Source organism: Salvelinus sp. IW2-2015, linkage group LG27 (assembly GCF_002910315.2).
Source record: "Salvelinus sp. IW2-2015 linkage group LG27, ASM291031v2, whole genome shotgun sequence".
Classification (NCBI taxonomy): Eukaryota; Metazoa; Chordata; class Actinopteri; order Salmoniformes; family Salmonidae; genus Salvelinus; species Salvelinus sp. IW2-2015.
The window spans coordinates 16844210-16867948 of record NC_036867.1 but is presented as its reverse complement, the minus strand read 5'-3'; the positions used below and the strand labels follow the sequence as shown (position 1 = coordinate 16867948).

Genomic DNA, 23739 nt, shown 5'->3' with positions numbered 1-23739 from the left:
AGAGTAACGATGGATGTTAGAGTAACGATTGGGCAACGTTATCTCGTGGTTGTGTGAACGTGATAAAGTTATTCTACATAAACGTTTATTGTGCCACACTACCCCGTGAAGGCTGTCTTGCTTGTGCTGTAAAACATTACCATGCATGCGGCTCGGTGATGGTTATCGTGCTGTTGTGGGAATGTTATCATAGCATTGTGCTGTTTGTGTAAGCCTAGATAGCATTAAGTAGAGTGTCTTCTTTTTACTGTGTGGTGCTAGCTCTGTCTGACCTTTACCCTCAGGCCACACTGAGGCTAGAGAGCACAGGCCTCTAGGACATGCGCATACATACGCATGAACGCACACACACGTGCGCACACATCCCTAGAACAACATCCATCGTAGAAGCTCTGCAGCAGTCTTCTTGTAGGTCACACGTGTACATATTTCACTTTCACTGCATACGACAGACATGGAAGGTACAAATAACAAATACCTCACATTTATGTTCCAGCCATGTTGGAGTGAAGGTCACATTATTCTCAAGGGGAAGTGATGGAGTTAAAGGGATAGTTTGTCCAAATTTTAAAATGACATATTGGTTTAAATTCCCATTAAGCAGTCTAGGCCCCAATCTTGTTGGTGTAGAGAATTGTTAGAATTTTTATTTCTATGACTTTGTAGATGAAGCTGAGAATTTTTTAGCAATTTTTAAAGCTAATTTCCTGCAATTCTATGCATTTTGCCATGGCTAATGCTTAGTTGTTTTGCTCATACAATATCAAAACAAATACGCTTGAGGCGTCACTACAGACCCGGGTTCGATCCCAGGCTGTGTTACAGCTGGCCGTGACCGGGAGACCCATGAGGCGGTGCACAATTGGCCCAGAGTCGTCCGGGTTAGGGGGGGGTTGTGTTTGGCAGGGTTGTGTTTCGGAGGACGCATGGCTCTCGACCTTCACCTCTCCTGAGTCCGTACGGGAGTTGCAGCGATGGGACAAGACTGTAACTACCAATTGGATATCATGAAATTGGGGAGAAAAAGGGGTAAAAGTAACAACAACAAAAAATATGTTTTTGGAATGGAAAATTCTCCCTGACAACCTAGCTTTTATTTTGGTGATTGTTAGTTCTCAAATATATGATTATTCCATGATCTTTTCTACATACTTCCTAGCTGGTTTTAGTCATTTAAGTTCACACTGAAAGCTTTTTTCCATCTCGATAAAAAAAAAAGAATATATATATATATATATATATATATATATATATATACCGTGGGGAGAACAAGTATTTGAAACACTGCCGATTTTGCAGGTTGCCCTAACTTAAAGCTGTAGAGGTTCTCTGCTAACTTTAATTCATAGTACACTGTCAACTGTGAGTTGAGATTGAAAAAATCCAGATCCAATTTTAAGTCGCTCTGGATAAGAGCGTCTGCTAAATGACTTAAATGTAAATGTAAATAATCACATTGTATGATTTTAAGTAATTCATTTGCATTATTAGCATGACATAAGTATTTGATACATCACAGAAAAGCAGAACTTAATATTTGTACAGGAAACCTGTTTTGAAATACAGAGATCATACGTTTCCTGTAGTTCCTTGACCAGGTTGCACACACCTGCGCAGGGATTTGGCCCACTCCTCCATACAGCCTTCTCCAGATCCTTCAGTCTTTCGGGGCTGTCGCTGGGCAAAAACGGACTTTTCAGCTCCCTCAAAGATTTTCATTGGTTCAGTCTGGAGACTGGCTAGGCCACTCCAGGACCTTGAGATGCTTCTTACGAGCCACTCCTTAGTTGCCCTGGCTGTATGTTCGGGTCGTTGTCATGCTGGAAGACCAGCCACGACCATCTCAATGCTCTACTGAGGAAGGAGGTTGTGGCCAAGATCTCGCGCATACATGGCCCATCCATCCTCCCCTAATACGTGCAGTCGTCCTTCCCTTTTGCAGAAAAGCATCCCAAAGAATGGGTCTCCACCTCCAGCTTCACGGTTGGATGGTGTTCTTGGGTTGTACTCATCCTTCTTCTTCCTCCAAACACGGCGAGTGGGTTTAAACCAAAAAGCTCTATTTTTGTTCATCAGACCACATGACCTTCTCCCATTTCTCCCTGGATCATCCAGATGGTCATTGGCAAACTTCGACGGCCGGACATGCGCTGGCTTGAGCAAGGGACCTTCGGTGCGCTGCAGGATTTAATCCATGACGGCTGTGTGTTACTAATGGTTTTCTTAGAACTGTGGTCCAGCTCTCTTCAGGTCATGACCAGGTCCTGCCGTGTAGTTCTGGGTATCCTCACCTTCTCATGATCATTGATGCCCCACCGAGTGAGATCTTGCACTTGGCCCCAAGACCAGGGTGATTGGACCGTCATCTTGAACTTCTTCATTTTCTACATAATTGCGGCCAAACAGTTTGTTGCTTCTCACCAAGCTGCTTCCTATTGTCCTGTAGCCCACCCCAGCTTGTGCAGGTCACAATTTAACCTGATGTCCTTACACAGCTCTCTGTCTTGGCCATTGTGGAGGTTGAGTCTGTTTGATGAGTTGTGTGACAGGTGTCTTTTATACAGGTAACGAGTTCAAACAGGTGCAGTTAATACAGGTAATGAGTGGAGAACAGGAGTGCTTCTTAAAGAAAAACTAACAGGTCTGTGAGAGCCGGAATTCTTACTGGTTGGTAGGTGATCAAATACTTATGTCATGTAATAAAATGCAAATTAATTACTTAAAAATCATACAATGTGATTTTCTGGATTTTTGTTTAGATTTTTCTTTTTTGATTCCGTCTCTCACAGTTGAAGTGTACCTATGATAAAAATTACAGACCTCTACATGCTTTGTAAGTAGGAAAACCTGCAAAATCGGCAGTGTATCAAATACTTGTTCTCCCCACTGTATATATACAGTACCGTTCAAAAGTTCGGGGTCACATTTTTTGTCCATTAAAGTAACATCAAATTCCAAATCATAACAAAGTGTATTTGTCACGTGCGCCGAATACAACAGGTGTAGACCTCACAGTGAAATGCTTACTTACAGGCTCTAACCAACAGTGCAATTTCTAAAAAAAAATAAGGTGAACAATAGGTATGTAAAGAAATAAAAACTACAGTAAAAAAATACCAGAAGCGAGGCTATTTACAGGCACCAGTGAATTGGGCTGATTTAGGTAGCATGTACATATGGTTAAAGTGACTATGCATATATATTTTTTACCTTTATTTAACTCGGCAAGTCAGTTTAGAACAAATTCTAATTTTCTAATTCTAATCTTAACTGCCTTGTTCAGGTGCAGAACGACAGATTTTTACCTTGGCAGCTCAGAGATTCGATCTTGCAACCTTTCGGTTACAAGCCCAACGCTCTAACCACTAGGCTACCTGCCACTCCTGCTTGTGTCTGAATAACAGAGAGTAGCAGTAGCGTAAAAGAGGGGTTGGTGGGTGGCGGGTGGCGGGACACAATGCAGATAGCCCGGTTAGCCAATGTGCGGGGGCACTGGTTGGTCGGGCTAATTGAGGTAGTATGTACATGAATGTATAGTTAAAGTGACAATGCATATGTGATAAACAGAGAGTAGCAGCAGCATAAAAGAGGGGTTGGGGGGGGGCACACAATGCAAATAGTCCGGGTAGCCATTTGATTACCTGTTCAGGAGACTTATGGCTTGGGGGTAAAAACTGTTTAGAAGCCTTTTTGTCCTAGACTTGGCACTCCGGTACCGCTTGCCATGCGGTAGTAGAGAGAACAGTCTATGACTGGGGTGGCTGGGGTCTTTGACAATTTTTAGGGCCTTCCTCTGACACCGCCTGGTGTAGAGGTCTTGGATAGCAGGCAGCTTAACCTAAGCTGATCAGAAATACAGTGTAGACGTTGTTAATATTGTAAATGACTATTGTAGCTGGAAATGTCCGATTTTTTATGGAATATCTACATTTATCAGCAACCATCACTCCTGTGTTCCAATGGCACGTTGTGTTAGCTAATCCAAGTTTATAATTTTAAAGGCTAATTGATCATTAGAAAACCCTTTTGCAATTATGTTAGCACAGCTTAAAACTGTTGTTCTGATTAAAGAAGCAATAAAACTGACCTTCTTTAGACTAGTTGAGTATCTGGAGCATCAGCATTTTGTGGGTTCGATTACAGGCTCAAAATGGCCAGAAACAAAGATCTTTCTTCTGAAATTCGTCAGTCTACTCCAGTTCTGAGAAATGAAGGCTATTCCATGCGAGAAATTGCCAAGAAACTGAAGATCTCGTACAATGCTATGTACTACTCCCTTCACAGAATAGCACAAACTGGCTCTAACCAGAATAGAAAAAGGAGTGGGAGGCCCCGGTGCACAACTGAGCAAGAGGACAACTACATTAGAGTGTCTTTTTTGAGAAACAGACCCCTCACAAGTCCTCAACTGGCAGCTTCATTAAATAGTACCCGCAAAATACCAGTCTCAATGTCAACAGTGAAGAGGCGACTCCGGGATGCTGGCCTTCAAGCAGAGTTGCAAAGAAAAAGCAATATCTCAGACTGGCCAATAAGAAGAAAAGGTTAAGATGGGCAAAAGAACACAGACACTGGACAGAGGATCTCTGCCTAGAAGGCCAGTATCCCGGAGTCGCCTCTTCACTGTTGACATGTAAACTGGTGTCTTGCTTAACACTTTTTAGGTTACTATATGATTCCATATGTGTTTTTTCGTATTTTTGATGTCTTCGCTGTTATTCTACAATGTAGAAAATAGTAAAATTACAGAAAATCCCTTGAATGAGTAGGTGTGCATTTATTGGGGACAAAATTTAAAAAATAAAGTTAGTATTAGCAGACATTTTTGTCCCCAAAAGATGTGTCAAAATCTTGTTCTGCTTACAAGGTAAGGAAACCAATACGCCATTTTGTAATTTGGGTGAACTATCCTTTTAAAATGGCAATGGAGGTAAAACCTAACCTTCATTCACCTGTGACTTTCAAATGGGCTGAAAGTGATCTATTACTTTCAAATCATATCTGCTTTTTCTTAAAGAAGTTAGATTTTTCCTCTAGTTTGTCAAAAACTCTTAAACTCAAACCAACAGCTACAGTCAGCTAGATTTCACAAATCGAGTTACATTATATAGTTCATTATGTCAATAAAATGTACCAACCATGAAATAATGGAGCAACGTTGTGTTTGTTTTATAAAGGGAATTATTTCTATAGGCTACATTACGTGAAGGATTCCTTTACATTTTGTATTCAATGTGGGCTCCAAAAATATATTTCTAAGTAAACATCAAGGGCTGCGGCCCAAATGGCTCCCTATTCCCTTTATGTTGCACTATTTCCCCTATGGACTCCAGGGTTAGGGTCAATTCCATTTCAATTCCAGTCTATTCAGAAAATACACCAAGGGCCTCTTGAGTGGTGCAGCGGTCCAAGGCACTGCATCGCAGTGTTGCAGCGCCACTACAGCCTGGGGTTCGATCCCAGGACGCATTACTCGCCCTTTTCCTCTTCCGAGCCCATTGGGGAGTTGCAGCGATGAGAGAAGATCGTAATTGGATCGCAATTACAACAACAATTGAAATGGAATTGACCCCAACCCTGATGGACTCTGGTCAAAGATAGGGCACTATATAGGGAATAGGGTGCCATTTGGGACACTCACCAAGCTTTCGGAAGAATACAAAACGTCTTTATCCAGTATTTCTACAGCCCCATGGCCTTGACCCATTATGGGTACTTATTGACAATCTCTTCCCTTTAAATCTGGTATACAAGAAAGGGGAGGGGGGAGCACATTCAGAATGGTGAGGAGGACATTCTCAGGGACAAACGCACTCACGCACATACACAAACGGACTCACACATATGCATGCATGCACACACACAAGAGGAAAATAAAGCCGTAACTCATGCATACTTTGTTTAGAAGAGAACTGATGTTAACATCCCTTGTCTCAAACACACATGCGCACCCCCCCCCCCCCCCCCCCCCCCCCCACTTCTCCCAGTTCGTCCGTCATTCCATCAGCCAGCTAGTCAGTCAGTCAATACGGTTTGATGCAGTGTGTGTTTCTAACTCTGAAGCTGTGTAATCTGCTCAGCTCATCTGAAATGGGAGCCCAGCGGCAGCTAGCAGCTAATCCTATTACCTCCTTGTGTGATGTAAGAGTGGCAGTAAGAGGAGAGGAGGAGAGTAGGGAGTGAAGGGCAGGAGAGGGGATCACAGAGGGACAGCTGGAAAGACAGATTGGGACAGGAGGGCTTTTTTGGACTGTATGGGGACACACATACAGTAGAGCTGATTGGACCAATAGCCAGCCAGCAGTCACATGGACACACAGACAAAGAGTGGAGCTGATTGGACCAACTGCCACCAGTCAGGTGAACACATTGTCACCAGTGGCACTATTCCTGCCATAACTACCATTATTGGTACTACGGCTAACAGTAGGCCTAATGCCATGGCGGATAGTTTTAACAATATGGTTCAATCAACTTATCCCTTGAAAGGAGCAATCTGGGATTAGTATATCCATTTTTGAAATGGGAGCCATTCATTCTTGAAGAACTCGAAGAACTCCTCCGCTGTTGTTCTTTGAATCGCAGATTGCCCCTTTAAACCCAGTGTGCTATACAACAGTAATACTCCCTAACTCCACACACTCTAACAGATCAGGCTGATGGGGTGGGGGGGGGGGACAATGGCATCTGGATGATGAGAGGTTGAGAGCAGATAAAACTGTTCCTACAGCAGGAACTAATCACTCAGAGGACAAAGTGGCCATTGCAACGGAGGGGATTACTAGTCAGCAAGCCCAGCAGCAGCGGCACCACCACCCCACCCGGACCGAGCAGCATCGCCACTCTCTTCTCTCCCCCATTAAGCTTGCTGAGCAGCAGCCTTAACACTAGCTTGTCTGCTAATATTACACAAGGATTACCCCCTGCAACTTCAGGGATTGGAACAATCTAGACTGTGTCCAGTGGGGGTGTTAGAAAGAGAGATTGTGTATGTGTGTGAGTGCGTTTGGGGGGGTGTATGTGATGTCAAAGACATATTGATCTGTCAGTAACCATCCGTCAGACGTTTTACGAGGTTTAAGGACAAACACACACGCCTCTCTCTCTCTCTCTCTTACTCACACACACACACACACACACACACACACACACACACACACACACACACACACACACACACACACACACAGTATATGGCAGAGGCGTTGTCAGAAGAGATTTAACAGTTTGAGAACAGAACAGAAATCCACCATGCCCCTTTCGTCCCAACCCCTAATGGCTGCTGTAACGTCTCATGAGCTGCAGTGCCCCTGGTGGCCAGTATGTTACACTACAGCATGCAGCAGATGGAGGATTCAGGTGTACTCCCAGTCTGTGCATCTCTCTCTCTCTCTCTCTCTCTCTCTCGCTCTCTCTCTCGCTCTCTGCGTGGTGCCAGATGCTCGAATATAATTGAAAGCCGTCTGTACTGCCCTTCCTCCTGCTGCTGGAGGAACTTCAGCTTTGAGTGCTCTTTACTGACAGGACACACACCCTCTTTCTCTCGCTCACACAAACACACATACACACACAGACCGGTGCTGTCGTCTGCAGGGTTGTCATGGTGATATCGAGTGATTCCTCTGCCGAGCCTTAAGTGGGAAAAAGGTAAGACCGTGGTCAGTGAGAGGATATGAAACAGGAACAAGGAGGAACACAAAGGAGATGGTTATCTCTCTCCATCCCTCTATAATCATTTGACATGAGTAGGGCCCTGTGTTTTGGTTAATCATGTCACATGACCTGGATTTTAACCTCCATTTTAAGCTTTTTCCAGAAATGAGGATTGGACCACAAGTGAAAGCAATTGTCTGAGGATGGTGCTGGACCAGCTGACGTAAAAAGAAAAGGTGACAGTTTAAATGAAGGTTAAAATCCAGGTCATCTGACATGATTAACCAAAACACAGGGCCCTATACATGAGATGACATGAGCTTTCTGATTTGAGGAGGACACGCCCAGTAGGGGAGGGGGAGGGGCTCTGCCCAGTGTGAAGGCTTGGAGCGGCTAAATGATTGACAGGAGAGTGTCATAACAATGGCAATGCATGCCGTGGTGGATTGTCAAGTAGCATGTCATCAATCGTGTGTTTTGTCATCAAATCCCCGAATACAGCAGGTTCACCTTGCAGTGAAATGCTTACATACAAGCCCTTAAGCAAGAATGCAGTTTTAAGAAAAAATTTGTGTTAAGAAAGTATTTACTAAATAAACTGAAGCAAACAATAAATAAAAAATACAAATGAAAAAAAATAAGAAAATAGAAAGGTAACAAATAATTAAAGAGCAACAATAAAATAAGAGTAATGAGGCTATATAGAGGGGGTACTGGTACAGAGTCAATGTGCAGTTAGTCGAGGTCATGGTCACATTTGTGGGTTTCCCCTGACTGTCTGCCTGGACAGTGAGGCGTCGGGAAGTGGACATGTTGATGCCGTGAGAGATGACAGACAGGGTCCCCTGCAACAATGACACTGTTACTCAGGGAGCTAATAGTTCTCACATCCTCAGCAAAGCACACACGCACTCATCAGCACTGCATGCATGCATGTCCGCGTGCATGCCTGCGTGTGAGTGAGTGTGTGTGAAAGAGAATGGGAGACATAGAGAGAGAGAGGTTGTGTGTCAGAGATTGAGATAAAGAGAGAAAAGGAGATGGAAAGTGAGCGTGGAGATAGAAAAGAAAGCCAAAAGAGAAAACGAAAGAAAGAAACAATCAGAGAAGCGTTACTGTGTCTACTCTGTGGAGCCACGTAAAACGCCAGTAATCAAGATGACACATGGCCGCCATCTTGTGATCATGTTTGTTTGCAGGGCATTATTGTCGTACTCCTGCATGCTTCATTTCCTTCATTACACTCTTAGGGGAAAAAAGTGCCAAGTAGAACCATGTAGGGTTCTTCGGTTTGGTGCAAGGTTGAAACCTTTGCAGAGGGTTCTACCTAGAACTATTTATGTAGGATTCTTCATAGAACCCCCTGCAAATGGTTCTACCTAGAACCCTCTGTGAACGATTCCACCAGCCTTATTAGCCTTTAAAATTAAACTCTTTATGACAATACATTACGCATATCATAAGTACTTTCTTTGAGAGTCATACCCTAACAAAGTGTGTTAGGAAACTCCTGCTTTTCAGGCCACATCAGGTCTGCAGTTCACATTATGCTGACTTGCAAAGTGATGTGAAATCACTCACAACCTGCAGAATAACTACTACTACTAACAGATTGGATTACTTTATAAAAATGTACGTTATGTATCTTTATGTAGCATAAGATTAATCAACCAATCAATGTACATGCACAAACACAGACATTGAAACAAACAATTCTGAAAATCAACCTGCAACGGAGCATGCTGGGAAATATGATAATGATGGGCGTGGTTTTGAGTGTTTTACTCCCTTCTTGCCTTCCAAAGAATATTCAAAGAACCCTTTCTTCCAAAAACGGTTCTTAGGATAAAAAAGATTATTGGTTGAACTCTTTGCCTAACAAAGAACCCTTGTCTTCCATAAAGGGTTCTTAAGAGCAAAACTATTCTTTGTAGAACCCTATCCCTCCTCAAAGAACCCTTTTGGAACCCTTTTTTCTTAGAGTGTGGAACTCGGTTATCTCGGCAGTGCCATCGTATCTCCGTGTCCTACTAAATACATGACTACAGGCTTGATTTGTGCTGGGTGATATACTGTTTGTTGTTTGTTGGCTGTCTCCTTTAAGTCAAATGTGCAGGCAGGCAGCCAAACATACACACACACAGCACATTACATTTAAGTCATTTAGCAGACGCTCTTATCCAGAGCGACTTACAAATTGGTGCATTCACCTTATGATATCCAGTGGAACAACCACTTTACAATAGTGCATCTAACTCTTTTAAGGGGGGGGGGGTTTAGAAGGATTACTTTATCCTATCCTAGGTATTCCTTAAAGAGGTGGGGTTCAGGTTTCTCCGGAGGTGGTGATTGACTCCGCTGACCTGGCGTCGTGAGGGTTTGTTCCACCATTGGGGTGCCAGAGCAGCGAACAGTTTTGACTGGGCTGAGCGGGAACTGTACTTCTCAGAGGTAGGGAGCGAGCAGGCCAGAGGTGGATGAACGCAGTGCCCTTGTTTGGGTGTAGGGCCTGATCAGAGCCTGAAGGTACGGAGGTGCGTTCCCTCTCACAGCTCGTAGGCAAGCACCATTGTCTTGTAGCGGATGCGAGCTTCAACTGGAAGCCAGTGGAGAGAGCGGAGGAGCGGGGTGACGTGAGAGAACTTGGGAAGGTTGAACACCAGACGGGCTGCGGCGTTCTGGATGAGTTGTAGGGGTTTAATGGCACAGGCAGGGAGCCAGCCAACAGCGAGTTGCAGTAATCCAGACGGGAGATGACAAGTGCCTGGATTAGGACCTGCGCCGCTTCCTGTGTGAGGCAGGGTCGTACTCTGCGAATGTTGTAGAGCATGAACCTACAGGAACGGGTCACCGCCTTGATGTTAGTTGAGAACGACAGGGTGTTGTCCAGGATCACGCAAGGTTCTTAGACTCTGGGAGGAGGACAAATGGAGTTGTCAACCGTGATGGCAAGATCATGGAACGGGTAGTCCTTCCGGGAGGAAGAGCAGCTCCGTCTTGCCAAGGTTCAGCTTGAGGTGGTGATCGTCATCCACACTGATATGTCTGCCAGACATGCAGAGATGCGATTCGCCACCTGGTTATCAGAAGGGGGAAAGGAGAAGATTAATTGTGTGTCGTCTGCATAGCAATGATAGGAGAGACCATGTGAGGATATGACAGAGCCAAGTGACTTGGTGTATAGCGAGAATAGGAGAGGGCCTAGAACAGAGCCCTGGGGGACACCAGTGGTGAGAGCACGTGGTGCGGAGACAGATTCTCGCCAGCGACCTGTTAGGAGTGACCTGTCAGGTAGGACGCAATCCAAGCGTGGGCCGCGCCGGAGATGCCCAACTCGGAGAGGGTGGAGAGGAGGATCTGATGGTTCACAGTATCAAAGGCAGCCGATAGGTCTAGAAGGATGAGAGCAGAGGAGAGAGAGTTAGCTACAGCACATGCACACACACACACACACATACACCCTGCATCTCTAACAGAGGAGAGAGAGAGGTCTTGGAGTGGTCGAGGCGCGATCGGGGACTTAAACCATGCCCTGTGGTTGAGTTGTGGGACCACAATTCTCACTTATTATCATAAGGATAAAACAAGCCATCAAATGGACAAACAAACTCCATAGAGCAGTGGTGGGATGGTCGAAAGATGACAGGAAGAGGAGGAACAGGAGAGGAAGAGGAAGGTAGGGAGGACACAGGACGGTGATGCGGATACAGATGACATCGTTGGGAGTTCTTGTCTTGATCAAAGAAGAACTGAAAGGCCATTCCCACTGACCACTCCCTCCAAGCCAGGAGGAGACTAAAACAGTTAGAACACAAGACAACCTGTCCTGTGCCCAACCAAGCAGAGTCCCACTACAGGCAGACAGAGAGACCAACACAAGCAAGTCTAGTACTGTCTGTTTGCCTAGCTCCAAATACCACTGCAGTTTCGGTGTCACTGCACACAGACACTCAGAGGATTCCTAGTGGCCTGCCTCGACTCCCACTGCTAGGCTCTGAGTGCTTCGTGTCACGGCTACAGCCGTTATAGCCCCAGTCCTTACATACACACAAATAGTTCAGTCCTTCGGGGGCACAGGCTATGGCAGGGTGATAACTTCAGCTGTGACACCAGTCATATTCCCAGAGCTGTGGCTCTAAGCTGCTAATTGGAGGAAGTTGTCCCGTGAGAGGAAGTAAGGAGTCGATGAAAGACCTCCTGGGATACATATCCGCCACCAAATGGCCCCCTGCGCTAATGCAGGGTGGTTTATGAAGGGACGACGCTACACAGGCAAACACACAGCCTGCATCTAAAACTGAGCAGAGGAGAGAGGCCCTGGGGTTGCATTTAATGAAGCTGACCTAGAAGGTCAGGGAGCTGACTTCATACCATGTGCTGTGGGTGGAGTTGTGGGGCCCAACGATGCTCACTTATTATCAGAAGGATACCAACAAACCATCAAATGCAAATGGGCAAGCAAACTCCAGAGAGTAATGGTGGGATGGTGGAAAGTTCACCGGAAGCGGAGGAGGAACTGGAGAGGAAGAGGAAGGTAGGGAGGACACCAGACGGCGATGTGGATACAGATTAGTGGTGCGCGAGGTCAGCTGTTTGTTCACCCGCCCCGCAATTGCTAATAATCCATCCACAACCGCCCGACTATATGTGATAAAGTGAAAATCTGAGGCCCGCACCCGACCCTAACCCGCTAATATAGAACATGCTCTATAGGCTACAGTCAAAGACTGCAGGACGATTTCTTGACAGGGGTGCAGTTTTGTTGTTGTTGTTGTTGCCTGTTTTAGATATGTTTCTGCTTATAAGTAGGCTATTTGTTAGTCAACGTGTCTATAATTAGATACGTGTAGGTTCTCTTTTGTCATTATATGAGAATGAGAAATTGTTCTCAACTAGCCTGCCTGGTTAAATAAAGGTGAAATAAAATCAAATAAAAGTATATGTTGCCCTAGAAGACTAACTAAACCCTTGCTCACCAGAATAATGTAATATATTGATGGAATGAATTCTTCAATCTAGTTGACATCGGTGAGGTTTTCTCTGTCGTCTTTCGTGACGCAAAGACGTTTAGGGACTGGAGACAATAAAGGAACAAATAAAAACGGGAACGATTTTCTGTGCAAAATGTCCAAATGACATCAGTTTGACCCGGTTGTAAGAAAAAAATAAAGCTGTGAAAACCGATAAGATTTCACTTCGGCTTCCATGCATATTTTATGTGGTCGAAATACTATCAAGGTTGATGATGCTTTTATGATGAAGACAGCACCTCTACAGACGGTATCTAACTGAGCATTGCCTTCTCTCAAGATGCAGAAATAAATAAATCATATTTCTCCGCTCCTGTTCCCAAGTCCAAATTTTTCCTACATTTGGTGTGTAATTTTACTGCAAGAAATGCTTAAATCTGCAGTATTTATTATTAAGGCTATAGTCCTATTCACACGGGACTAGTATTACTAGAGAACGTTGGTTATGTACTGTATGTCTTATCCCAGAATGTAGGTTATTCCAGAGGCGCAATATTTTTTAATGATGCATTTGGCGATGTTCAATTCACTCGCACAAAACATGTAAACAAAAGCATTCACTGTGAAAGTTGATAGATGTAGGCCATTCGTATATAGGCTAAGCGTTCAAATGATCCAACCGGTTATTGTTTTCTTGCTCAAACCGCGAGCAACACTTGCCAAACTCAGACATTTCTCTCAAAGCACAGGGATGTCGATTTGCACGGGACAAGTATTATCAAGGGACTTTTGCCAGAAAACAGTAGGTTATTCTGGTTAGTCAATGTCCAGATTTCAGTTTCCATTTAACCCATCTAAACAGCAGGCTACAGTTCCCTTGACGTGCCACAGGCCTCGCACATAACACAGACGGCACTGCTATCATCCTCTCATACCACTTCATCAAATCTTTTCCAAACATTACTTTTCTGGCCCTCCCTTTTCTTTATTTTCAAACAGCTTTCGTAGTTTTTGTGTTATTGAATTAAACTTCGACAATGTCCCTTTTCCCTCCGTGGAAAAGGAGGGGACTAAAACAGTTAGAACACAAGACAACCTGTCCTGTGCCCGACCAAGCAGAGTCCCACTACAGACAGATGGATAGACAGACCAACACAAGAAGATGTAGTACTGTCTCTTTGCCTAGCTCCAAATGTCACTGCAGTTTCAGCCTCACTGCACACAGACATCATTTCTAGTGGCCTGCCGTGACTCCTGAGTGCTTTGTGTCACCGTGAAATCCATCACAGCCCCCCCCCCCCCCCCACCACCACATCACACACACACACATAGTTCAGTCCTTCAGGGGCACAGGCTATGGCAGGGCGATAACTTCTGCTGTGAAACTAGTCATATTCCCAGAGCTGTGGCTCTAAGCTGCTAATGGGAGGAAGTTGATTTGTCCCGTGAGAGGAAATAAAGAGTTGATGAAAGACCTCCTGGAGAAAACAGATAGCCCTATGGGACACATCCGCCACCAAATGGCCCTCTGCGCTAAAGCGGTGTGGTTTATGAAGAGACGACACTAGACAGGCAAACACACAAAAAAGGGTTCACGGATATGTTCGAATGAATTGGAGCCGTGGCATAGGTTCTCTGCTCTTTGCGCCTGTCTCATATCATTGCTCTCCTCTGCTGATGAGGGTGATGAGAGGTTCTCTCAGCGTGAGCCAAGGTTCCTCCCAGCACAACCGATGCTGACCTCTAGCCTCTCCTCTGGCGGTCCCGTGTGGCTCGGTTGGTAGAGCATGGCCCTTGCAATGTCAGGACCATGGGTTCGATTCCCGAGCTGGGGCCACCTGTACGACGACGTATGGACGCACGACTGTAAGTTGCTTTGGATAAAAGACTCTCTATATATTAGGTGTGTTGTTATTGTACCTGCGTCTCTGTGTCCCCCGCAGAAAGCAGTGTTCACGACGGAAGCAATGGCAACGATGGCAGCGTGTGTGGCAGTGACTCCACCTTCTACAGGCAGAGTGAAGGTACACAACCCCATATAGGTGGTGTCCTGGTCAAAAGTAGTGCACTACACAGGGAATGGGGGTACCATTTGGCATACAACCATGGAAATCAACATATACATGTAGCATGTATATCTGTTTCATCAGGCTAGCACATTACATATACCCACAGCATGACACAGTATAATAGTAGGGGGTGTTGTACAACACACACACTGCGTGGTCCTCTTGTTCCAGAGGTCTGTGACCCTCCCAGTCAGCCACTTGTATGTGAATCACCACAGCCCTGACATTAGCCTGTAAATAAACCACTTTGCTCTGCACTAGTAATGTTTTGTTTGTCTAATATATCTGTAATTAAATCTGCTCCTGAAGGGCTGCAAGTAAACCTGTGTGTGTGTGTGTGTGTTTGCAGGACACAGCATGGCAGAGACCCTCACTGTTGCCCTGCGTGTTGCTGAGGAGGCCATAGAGGAAGCCATCGCCAAGGCAGAGGAGTTTACTGACAGCTTGGTGAGACAATAGTCCTGGTTTGTGTGTGTGTCTGTTTCCCTCTTTCTTTCTCTCTCTCTGTCTCTCTCTGTCTCACTCTCTCTCTTTCTCTCTCTGCTTCGCTCAGATTCAGCTTTATTAGCATGAATGACAAGGCCACTGTTGCTAAAGCGACGTGAGATAATGACAACAATAACAGTAAAAAATAAGTAATTTCTTCTCTCTCTATCACCATGTCTCTTTTTTGATTTGGTTTTGGTGCTTGTTTTTCTGTAGTTCTGACCAGGCTTTGATGTCTCTGTGTTGCAGGAGAAGCAGAATGAGGCTCGCTACCTACGGGACCACAAAGAGGAGCTTATAGAGGAACTTGCCACAACCATCGTACAAAAAGTAAGTTTGAAGTCTGGTGTGGAGTTTTTGGTCACATCTAACATTGCCCCTCTCTCTTTCTCTCTCACTCTTGATCCGCTCCTCTCCTTTTCTCTCCCAGATAATCCAGAGGAGGAAGCGTTCAGAGATGCAGACAGAGTATGACTTTGTTTGGCCCCAGAGCCAGGGCCAGCCCCAGGGCAGTGAGATGTCCTCCCCCAGCCAGCCCCCTCACAGCACCCTGGCCCAGGCCAACCAGGCCCACCTCAAGAGTTCCTATTCCCTCTGGGTCAGTCTGGTTAGGAAGCCCTCACTACACTACACTACACTACCCTACACTACGCTACACTACAATACCCTACGCTACCATGTACTAAGCTATGCTATACTACACTACGCTACCATGCACTATGCTATGTTACGCTACGCTACCATGCACTATGCTATGCTATGTTACACTACGCTACCATGCACTATGCTATGTTACGCTGCGCTACCATGCACTATGCTATGCTATGTTACACTACGCTACCATGCACTATGCTGTGCTATGTTACGCTACGCTACCATGCACTACGCTATGTTACACTACGCTACCATGCACTATGCTATGTTACGCTACGCTACCATGCACTACACTATGTTACACTACGCTACATTACACTACAATATGCTATGCTACACTACGCTACCATGCACTACGCTACGTTACACTACGCTACGTTACACTACAATATGCTATGTTTCACTACACTACGCTATGCTACGTTACACTGCACTACAGTACACTACACTGCACTGCAATACATTACACTACAGTACAGTACATTAAAGGCGTCCGCATGCTCGGTTCAGGTTACTTCTAGCAGAACTCGGCTAGGCAAAGCGAACGTCTGTGCCTCGCATACACCCTGAATTAAAAGACATTAAAAGTGGGAATATTACTGTTTGTCCCTCTTGAGATGCCATAGCAATAACGTAACCAGTATACACCTTCTCAAAATAGTCCGAATTAATCTAAGATAAATCAAGAAATCTGTAATTAAACATTTTTTGCTGAGGTCTTAGTCGTGCAATTTTACATTTAAGTAAAATGTTTGGGGCAGTATTCTCAAGTTTAAAAAAATTATTGTTGTCTCATGTTGAATGACAACATTTCATTGAAGAATCCCGTCCATACTTCCCACTCATAGTAGGAGTAGCTCTGTTGGCCAATCATCGACTAAGGAGGCGTATACTTTGGCTACTGAACTACGACTTGTTGTGTGCTTGAACATCCGGAAAAAAACCCTGCTGAACACCAAAACGAACAAAAACGTAACCACATTTTGTCATATTATGTGCATGAACTGTTTTGAGTGGGAAGCATGCGACAAACTTAAGCGCCACTACCTACACTACCCTACCCTTTGTCCTGACCATTTGACCTGACCCAGGAAAAACTGGGCCCTAAATATAGCCTGTAGGTAGGGCCTGGAATTTTGGGGTATGACTAGGACCCAGAGTTTTTCCCTGGTCAGGGCAGGGAACTCTTGGCCCTATGTGATGAGATATGGGGACAGACAGGGTTGAGGTCTGGAAAAGACCAAATGTAATTACTTTAATGGTGCTGGCAGATTTTCCCATGAATGGTCCTCTCCTGAGGGCGGTGTAACCTGTTTGTACCTGTGAGCTATACAGTAGCTTTCCAGGGAAACCTCTACACACACACACACACACACCACACACACACACACACACACACACACACACCACACAACCACACACACACACACACAACACACACACACACACACACGCACACACACCTGGCAGTGTTTTCACAGGGGAAGTCAGCGGGGACCTGGCTGAGATTTGTCATCGTCCCGTGTGAGGCAGGCGCAGCAGTGTGGAATCAAAGCTACGTTCCCAGCCCGTCTCCTGTCCCAGTCTGTCTGTTAACACTCAACCATATCAAAGTCCTGCAGAATACACAGAGATTCCTCTCACCACTCCCTGGCACACAGAGGGATGGGTTCCCTTTATAAATGCTCTGCAAACACACACACACATCCAGGCACACACACACACACACACACACACACACACACCACACACACACACACACACACACACACACACACACACACACACACACACACACACACACACACACAACACACACACACACACACACACACACACACCAAGCACAGCACACACACAAAGCATGCGCAGACGCAAACACAGGCGCCCACATACACACATACATGGCGTTCAGGTACAGTCACACTCACTCACACACACACACACACACACACACACACACACACACACACACTCTTCCTATGATTGAGCGCAGAGTGAGTGTGTGTGTGTGTGTATGTATGTCCGTAAGGAGATATTTAGTAGTATTTGGTTGAGAATAGTTCCTCATACAATGTTTTTTGTTTGTAATTGTAGTTCTCTGATACACAGATTGTAGTTCTCTGGTGCCCAGATTGTAGTTCTCTGATACCCAGATTGTAGTTCTCTGGTGCCCCCTGCAGACTCTTTATATGAATCACATCCATTGGACTGGCAGTTCATCCCTTAATGGCACACTATTCCCTATAGTATACTAATTTGTAGGGAATAGGGTGCCATTTAGGATGTACCCTGAAAGTCAGGCTTACAATGTACCAAGATGTCGGAAGAACACAAACTCCAGTTGCCATTTGCTTTGAACCAAACAACTAGTTCAGTTGGATCAGTGAAGACCAGCCTGTGGTCAGTGGTATCCACATTGCCACCCAAACAAACCAAGCTAATCTTTTGTACCTAAGCCTGAAGTGTTTGGCTGGAACTGGAGTGTGGGAAAATTGCTCTCCGGAACAAAACGTTGCCACTGTGCCTGTTACTTTTTAAGCTTTCCTTGGCTGGTAGGCCCAAAATTCATCATTCTGTGTAATTCCGTGTCACCTTTTCAGCACCTGTTGTTTTTAAAGTGTGTGGTCTATCATTTACATGTGTGTGTGTGTGTGCGCACAGAGGTCGCGGTCTGCGTTCTCCCTGACCAGTGACGATTCTCCAGAGAAGAACACCGAGGCACTAGTAGGGGCGGGGGGAGGTGAAGGGGTACCGGACTACGCCTCTCTGAAGAAGGAGACCGCCAGGGCCTCCTCACTGCCCAGCTGGAAGAGTGTGGACCGCCTGGACAACTCCAGTAAGACACACACTGAAACATGAATCCCTGATACAGTCGCGCGCACACACATTAGAGACGTCCAGAGCAAAATCATCCGTATTGTCGCACACACACCGCTCTACGCTCAACCCAGAGAGACATGTCCATACTGTCACGTTTTACATGCAAAGACACATCAGTACTGTCACGTCTCTCATTTGTACAGTCAAACATGTTACATGCAACAGGAATGCTGTGTTTGTCACCTACGTAAAGCTCTAGATATGTTTACCTGTGCCTGTATGTACAGGTGCGTCCTCGGTGCTGCAGAGCCCTGACGGTAACTGGATCGCTCTGCAGAGCTCTCAGCACTCCCGTCCCAGCCTACTGACCAAGAGAAAGTCGCTGGTGTTCAGCGTCCTGGAGAAAGAGTCCGACGTGGTCTCGGCCTACGACGAGATGGGCCCCGAGTCCGACCAGGAGGACGACAAGGGGGGCTGGGGGGCCGCGCTGCGCCAGTTCCAACGGAAACTCTCCGACGAGACCTACTACACGGACTCCCAGCACGACCCTGAGTGGACGTACACCCCGGTCCACCTCCCGGTCACCTCGCCCTCCTCGGGCCAGTACACCAACACAGAGACCCTCAACTCTGACTCAGAGTGTTCCTCTGTACCCCCCGCCCGCCCTCACAAACCCCTCCAGAACATAATGAAGAAGACAGGCCCTAACCAGGACCCGTATCTTCATCCCCAGCAAGCTCAGAACCACCATCATCAGCATCAACACCAGAACCCCCCTTCGTACTCGCTCCACCCGGAGGCGCTGGATGTGAACTTTAACCCCAAGGTTACGGGGGACAGTGGGCAAAGCAACCATGTCAGGAGGTCGCGGAGACGCAGGAAGAGCAAGAGGGAGCTGGGGGAGAACCAGGCCCACGCACAGACACATACACAGCCCCTTTATTCGTCATCTGCACAGGTGGGAGGACATCACTCACAAAGTGATATGTGGTTGTCTTATCTAGCTTGGTTGAATGCACTGACTGGAAATCTCTCTGGCTTGACTGTCTGCTAAATGACAAAAATGTAAATGTAAAGATATGTAGCGTGTGGCAGCTTCACCAATCTCTTCTCATTGACAGTAGTAGGTACAGAGTAATTTTAATCATCTTTACTCCACCTCATTCTAGTTGTTATAAATCTCAACAACAAAAAAAGTGTAAAAGTCCTTGGTCAACCCTCAATCAGACTATTGTGAAACATTACTACACCACTAGGTGGCAGGAAAGGACAATGCTTTTTCATATTGAAGGAAATAAGCATGAAGGTCTCTCTCCCTATTGCTCTCTCTTTCATTCTGTCTTTCTCTCGATCTCCGCCCGTAGGAGAACAGTTTCCTGCTGAACGCCCTGCTGAAGAGTGGCATGAGTGAGGAGACGCCAGGGCCTGACGTGGGGCCCGTGCCCGAGACCAACTCTGCGGTCATGACCCCCGAGCCCAAGAACCAGGACACTGTGGCCCCTAACTCTGCGGCCCCCAGTTCCCCTAACTGCATGGCCCCTGCCCCTGGCCCTCTGTCCCCCAGCAGCTCTGGGCCCGGCTCGGGAGACACACTGGAGCAGGAGCTCTACTCCAAACTGGGCCAGCTGGTTGAACGAGCCAGCAGCAAGGAAGTAGCGAGCTCATCCGAGGATGAGCCAATCAAAAGTCCCGGAAGGAGAGACAGAGAAAGTGACAGACAGAAAGAGAAGCTGAGGCCGATTGAGAGAGAGCGAGATCCCCAGGGACAGAGTGAGAGACAGAGCAGTAAAAGTAGGGATAGGACGAAGCGAGAGACGATTGAGTCAGTGAACGGGCCGGAACTGAAAAAGAGAGAGCGACTAAGGGAAAGTCTGACATTGAGACAGGAGGAGAGTGTGAAGGAGAGGAGTTTGGAGAGAGGAGGAAAGAGTTTGGAAGAGAAAGTAGATGGCAGGGAAAATAAGACCGTGGAGAAGAACAGGCAAAGTAAGAGACTACAGAGAAAAGAGGTGGACAGAGAGACCGAAAGAAAGGGGGAACAAGTGGAAGACCGAAAAGAAAAGACAGGATCCACGCCCTCCTCGCCTGCAATTACCCCATCTATCCAGGAGGGGGTGGTGTGTGACGAACAGGTGAGCAGAGAGAGGCGGAATAGGAGGTCTTTGTTTCATGTTTAGCTTTATCCATAGAGTTGGAAAGAGGGCCAAATCTAAGGATAGGGATATGGATACTTGGATAGGGATGCTTGGCCCAAAGCCTGTTTTAGCATGGGAAAAGATAGGAGATGAACTCTTTAGTACATCTCTATGGCTTTAGCTTATCATACATGACCTGTATGTCCTGTTTGTGTCGTCACCTAAACACCGCAGGGGGCTACCCTGAGTTATCTCTACTCTTATCTTAAACTCTCTGTTTCTCCTTTATCTCATTTCTCTCGGTCACTCCTTTATTTTCCCCCCCTTTCTTCTGTCTGTACCTTCTACTCATCCCGAGCCTCTTCCTCCCTCCTCGCCTACCTGTTCTCACCTCTTCTCTCATCCACATCTTTCTGTGCCATCCGTGTCCCACATCTGTCTTTCTCCCGTTTCTCTCGATCTCTCCCTCCCCCCCCCACCGTTTCCCTTTCTCCTTTGTCTCTTCGTCCGTCCATCTGTCCGTCCGTGCATGTCTGTCTGTCGCGAGGGACAGAATGGGGTGGAACTACAGCAGAGGCTACAGTTGCTCTCCTCTCTCTTACAGCAGGTGAGATTTACTGTCTCTATAACACAGGCCCCAGTCAGGACATCACACATACACACACGCACACACACGCACACATACTCTGACTAACAACAGTCCCAACCTTAACATTCACATGACAATCAAATGAATCAGATTGCTGTGGTGGACAACACACACTAACACACACTCAGGCATGTACATGCATCTATCTGATGATTCACTTCTTACAATTCTTAGACACTCTGTCACCAGTAAGGCATCATCAAGTGAAACATGGTTGTTTTGTCAGGGGCCATCGTGATATTAGTCACGCTCTCTCTCTGATTTACTTCAGTTGTGTCGTAAATAGCACCCTACGCCCTATATAGTGCACTACTTTTAACCAGTGCACGTAGGGAATAGTGTACCATTTGGGACGTATGTTTGCTCTTATCTAGATGCGGTCTATTATAGGGACTTCTGGACACGTTCAGGTACAAATGTTATTCAAAGCCACTAGAAATAGATGGATTCATGAGTGAAAAGCTGATGGTGCTGTATTCAAGTTAGACATTAAAGGCCGACTGCATTAGCTTATACCGTTATGGAAAAACCACATGAAATTTTCACGTTTTGCCTAATATCTAATTATATTTCACGTGAAGTTTCACATGTGGATTTTCACGGTATCACATAACCTTTCACATGTGGTTTTTCACGGTATCACATAACCTTTCACGTGTGGTTTTTCACGGTATCACATAACCTTTCACGTGTGGTTTTTGAACACTTCTCATGTGATGATATTTCACATAAAGTTTCACGTGGATTTTTTTCACATGAGATTTCAAATGAAAATGTGTCGTTAGGATGTGTCCGGAACATCACCCAGTCGTGTTTTCATATTACATATTTGACACACTTTGACATACAGTGCCTTCATAAAGTATTCACACCCCTTGACTTTTTCCACATTTTGTTGTGTTAAAGCCTGAATTTAAAATGGATTCAATTGAGATTGTTGGTCACTGGCCTACACACAATACCCCATCATGTAAAAGTGGAATTATGTTTTTAGACATTTTAACAAATTAATAAAAAATTTAAAGCTGAAATGTCTTGAGTCAATAAATATTCAACCCCTTTGTTATGGCAAGCCTAAATAAGTTCAGGAGTAAATATTTGCTTAACAAGCCACATAATACATTTCATGGACTCACTATGTGTGGAATAATAGTATTTAACATGTTTTTTGAATGACTGCCTCATCTCTGTTCCACACACATAAAATCATCTGTAAGGTCCCTCAGTCGAGCAGTGAATTTCAAACACAGATTCAACCACAAAGACCAGGAAGGTTTTCTAATATCTCACAAAGAAGGCGCCTATTGGTAGATGGATATTTTTTAAAAGCAGACATTGAATATCCCTTTGAGCACAGGGAAGTCATTATCAATACACCTAGTCACTATAAAGATACAGGCGTCCTTCCTAACACAGTTGCCAGAGAGGAAGGAAACCGCTCAGCGATTTCACCGTGAGGCCAATGGTCACTTTAAAACAGTTCGAGTTTAATGGCTGTGATTGGAGAAAACTGAGGATGGATCAACAACGTTGTAGTTACTCCACAATACGAACATAATTGACAGAGTGAAAAGAGGAAAGCCTGTACAGATAAAAAAAAATCATTCCAAAACATGCATCCTGTTTGCAACAAGGCACTAAAGTAATACTGCAAAAAATGTGGCAAAGCAATTCACTTTTTGTCCTGATTTGGAGCCAATCCAATACATTGCTGAGTACCACACTCCATATTTTCAAGCATAGTGGTGGCTGCATCATGTTATGGGTATGCTTGTAATGGTTATCGACTGGGTAGAAGAAAAACAGAATGGCGCTAAGCACAGTCAAAATCCTAGGAAAACCTAATTCAGTCTGCTTTCCACCAGACACTGGGAGAAAAATAACCTAAAACACAAATCTACACTGGAATTGCTTACCAAGATGACAGTGAATGTTCCTGAGTGGCCGAGTTACAATTTTGATTTAAATCTGCTTGAAAATCTATGGAAAGACCTAGAAAATGGTTAGCAATGATCAACTACCAATTTCACAGAGCAGAATTTTGAAAATAATAATGGGCAAATGTTGCACAATCCAGGTGCGGAAAGCACTTATTGACTTACCCAGAAAGACTCACAGCTGTAATCGCTGTCAAGGGTGCTTCTACAAAGCACAGTTAAAAATATATGGCAAATAGAAATCAAACTGGATGGTCTTCAGGGATAGATGGTAGGGGTTGAGGGTAGCTGAAGGATGTGATTTAAAAACAAACAAAATATAAATATTGTAAAATACATTGTGTCCGTAAAATGTATATTGTA

General features: G+C 45.3%; 1 protein-coding gene across 1 annotated transcript in view; it reads left to right on the top strand.

The window, feature by feature from the left end:
- myripb (myosin VIIA and Rab interacting protein b) overlaps window positions 1-23739 on the top strand; it is a 159774-nt gene that overhangs the window by 120035 nt on the left and 16000 nt on the right. Inside the window, exons 5-11 of the mRNA XM_023972946.2 lie at window positions 14567-14647; window positions 15042-15139; window positions 15428-15508; window positions 15609-15776; window positions 18497-18671; window positions 18943-19613; window positions 20020-20787. Of these exons, the coding sequence (XP_023828714.1) occupies window positions 14567-14647; window positions 15042-15139; window positions 15428-15508; window positions 15609-15776; window positions 18497-18671; window positions 18943-19613; window positions 20020-20787 (2042 nt within the window). The remainder of the gene's footprint in view (window positions 1-14566; window positions 14648-15041; window positions 15140-15427; window positions 15509-15608; window positions 15777-18496; window positions 18672-18942; window positions 19614-20019; window positions 20788-23739) is intronic.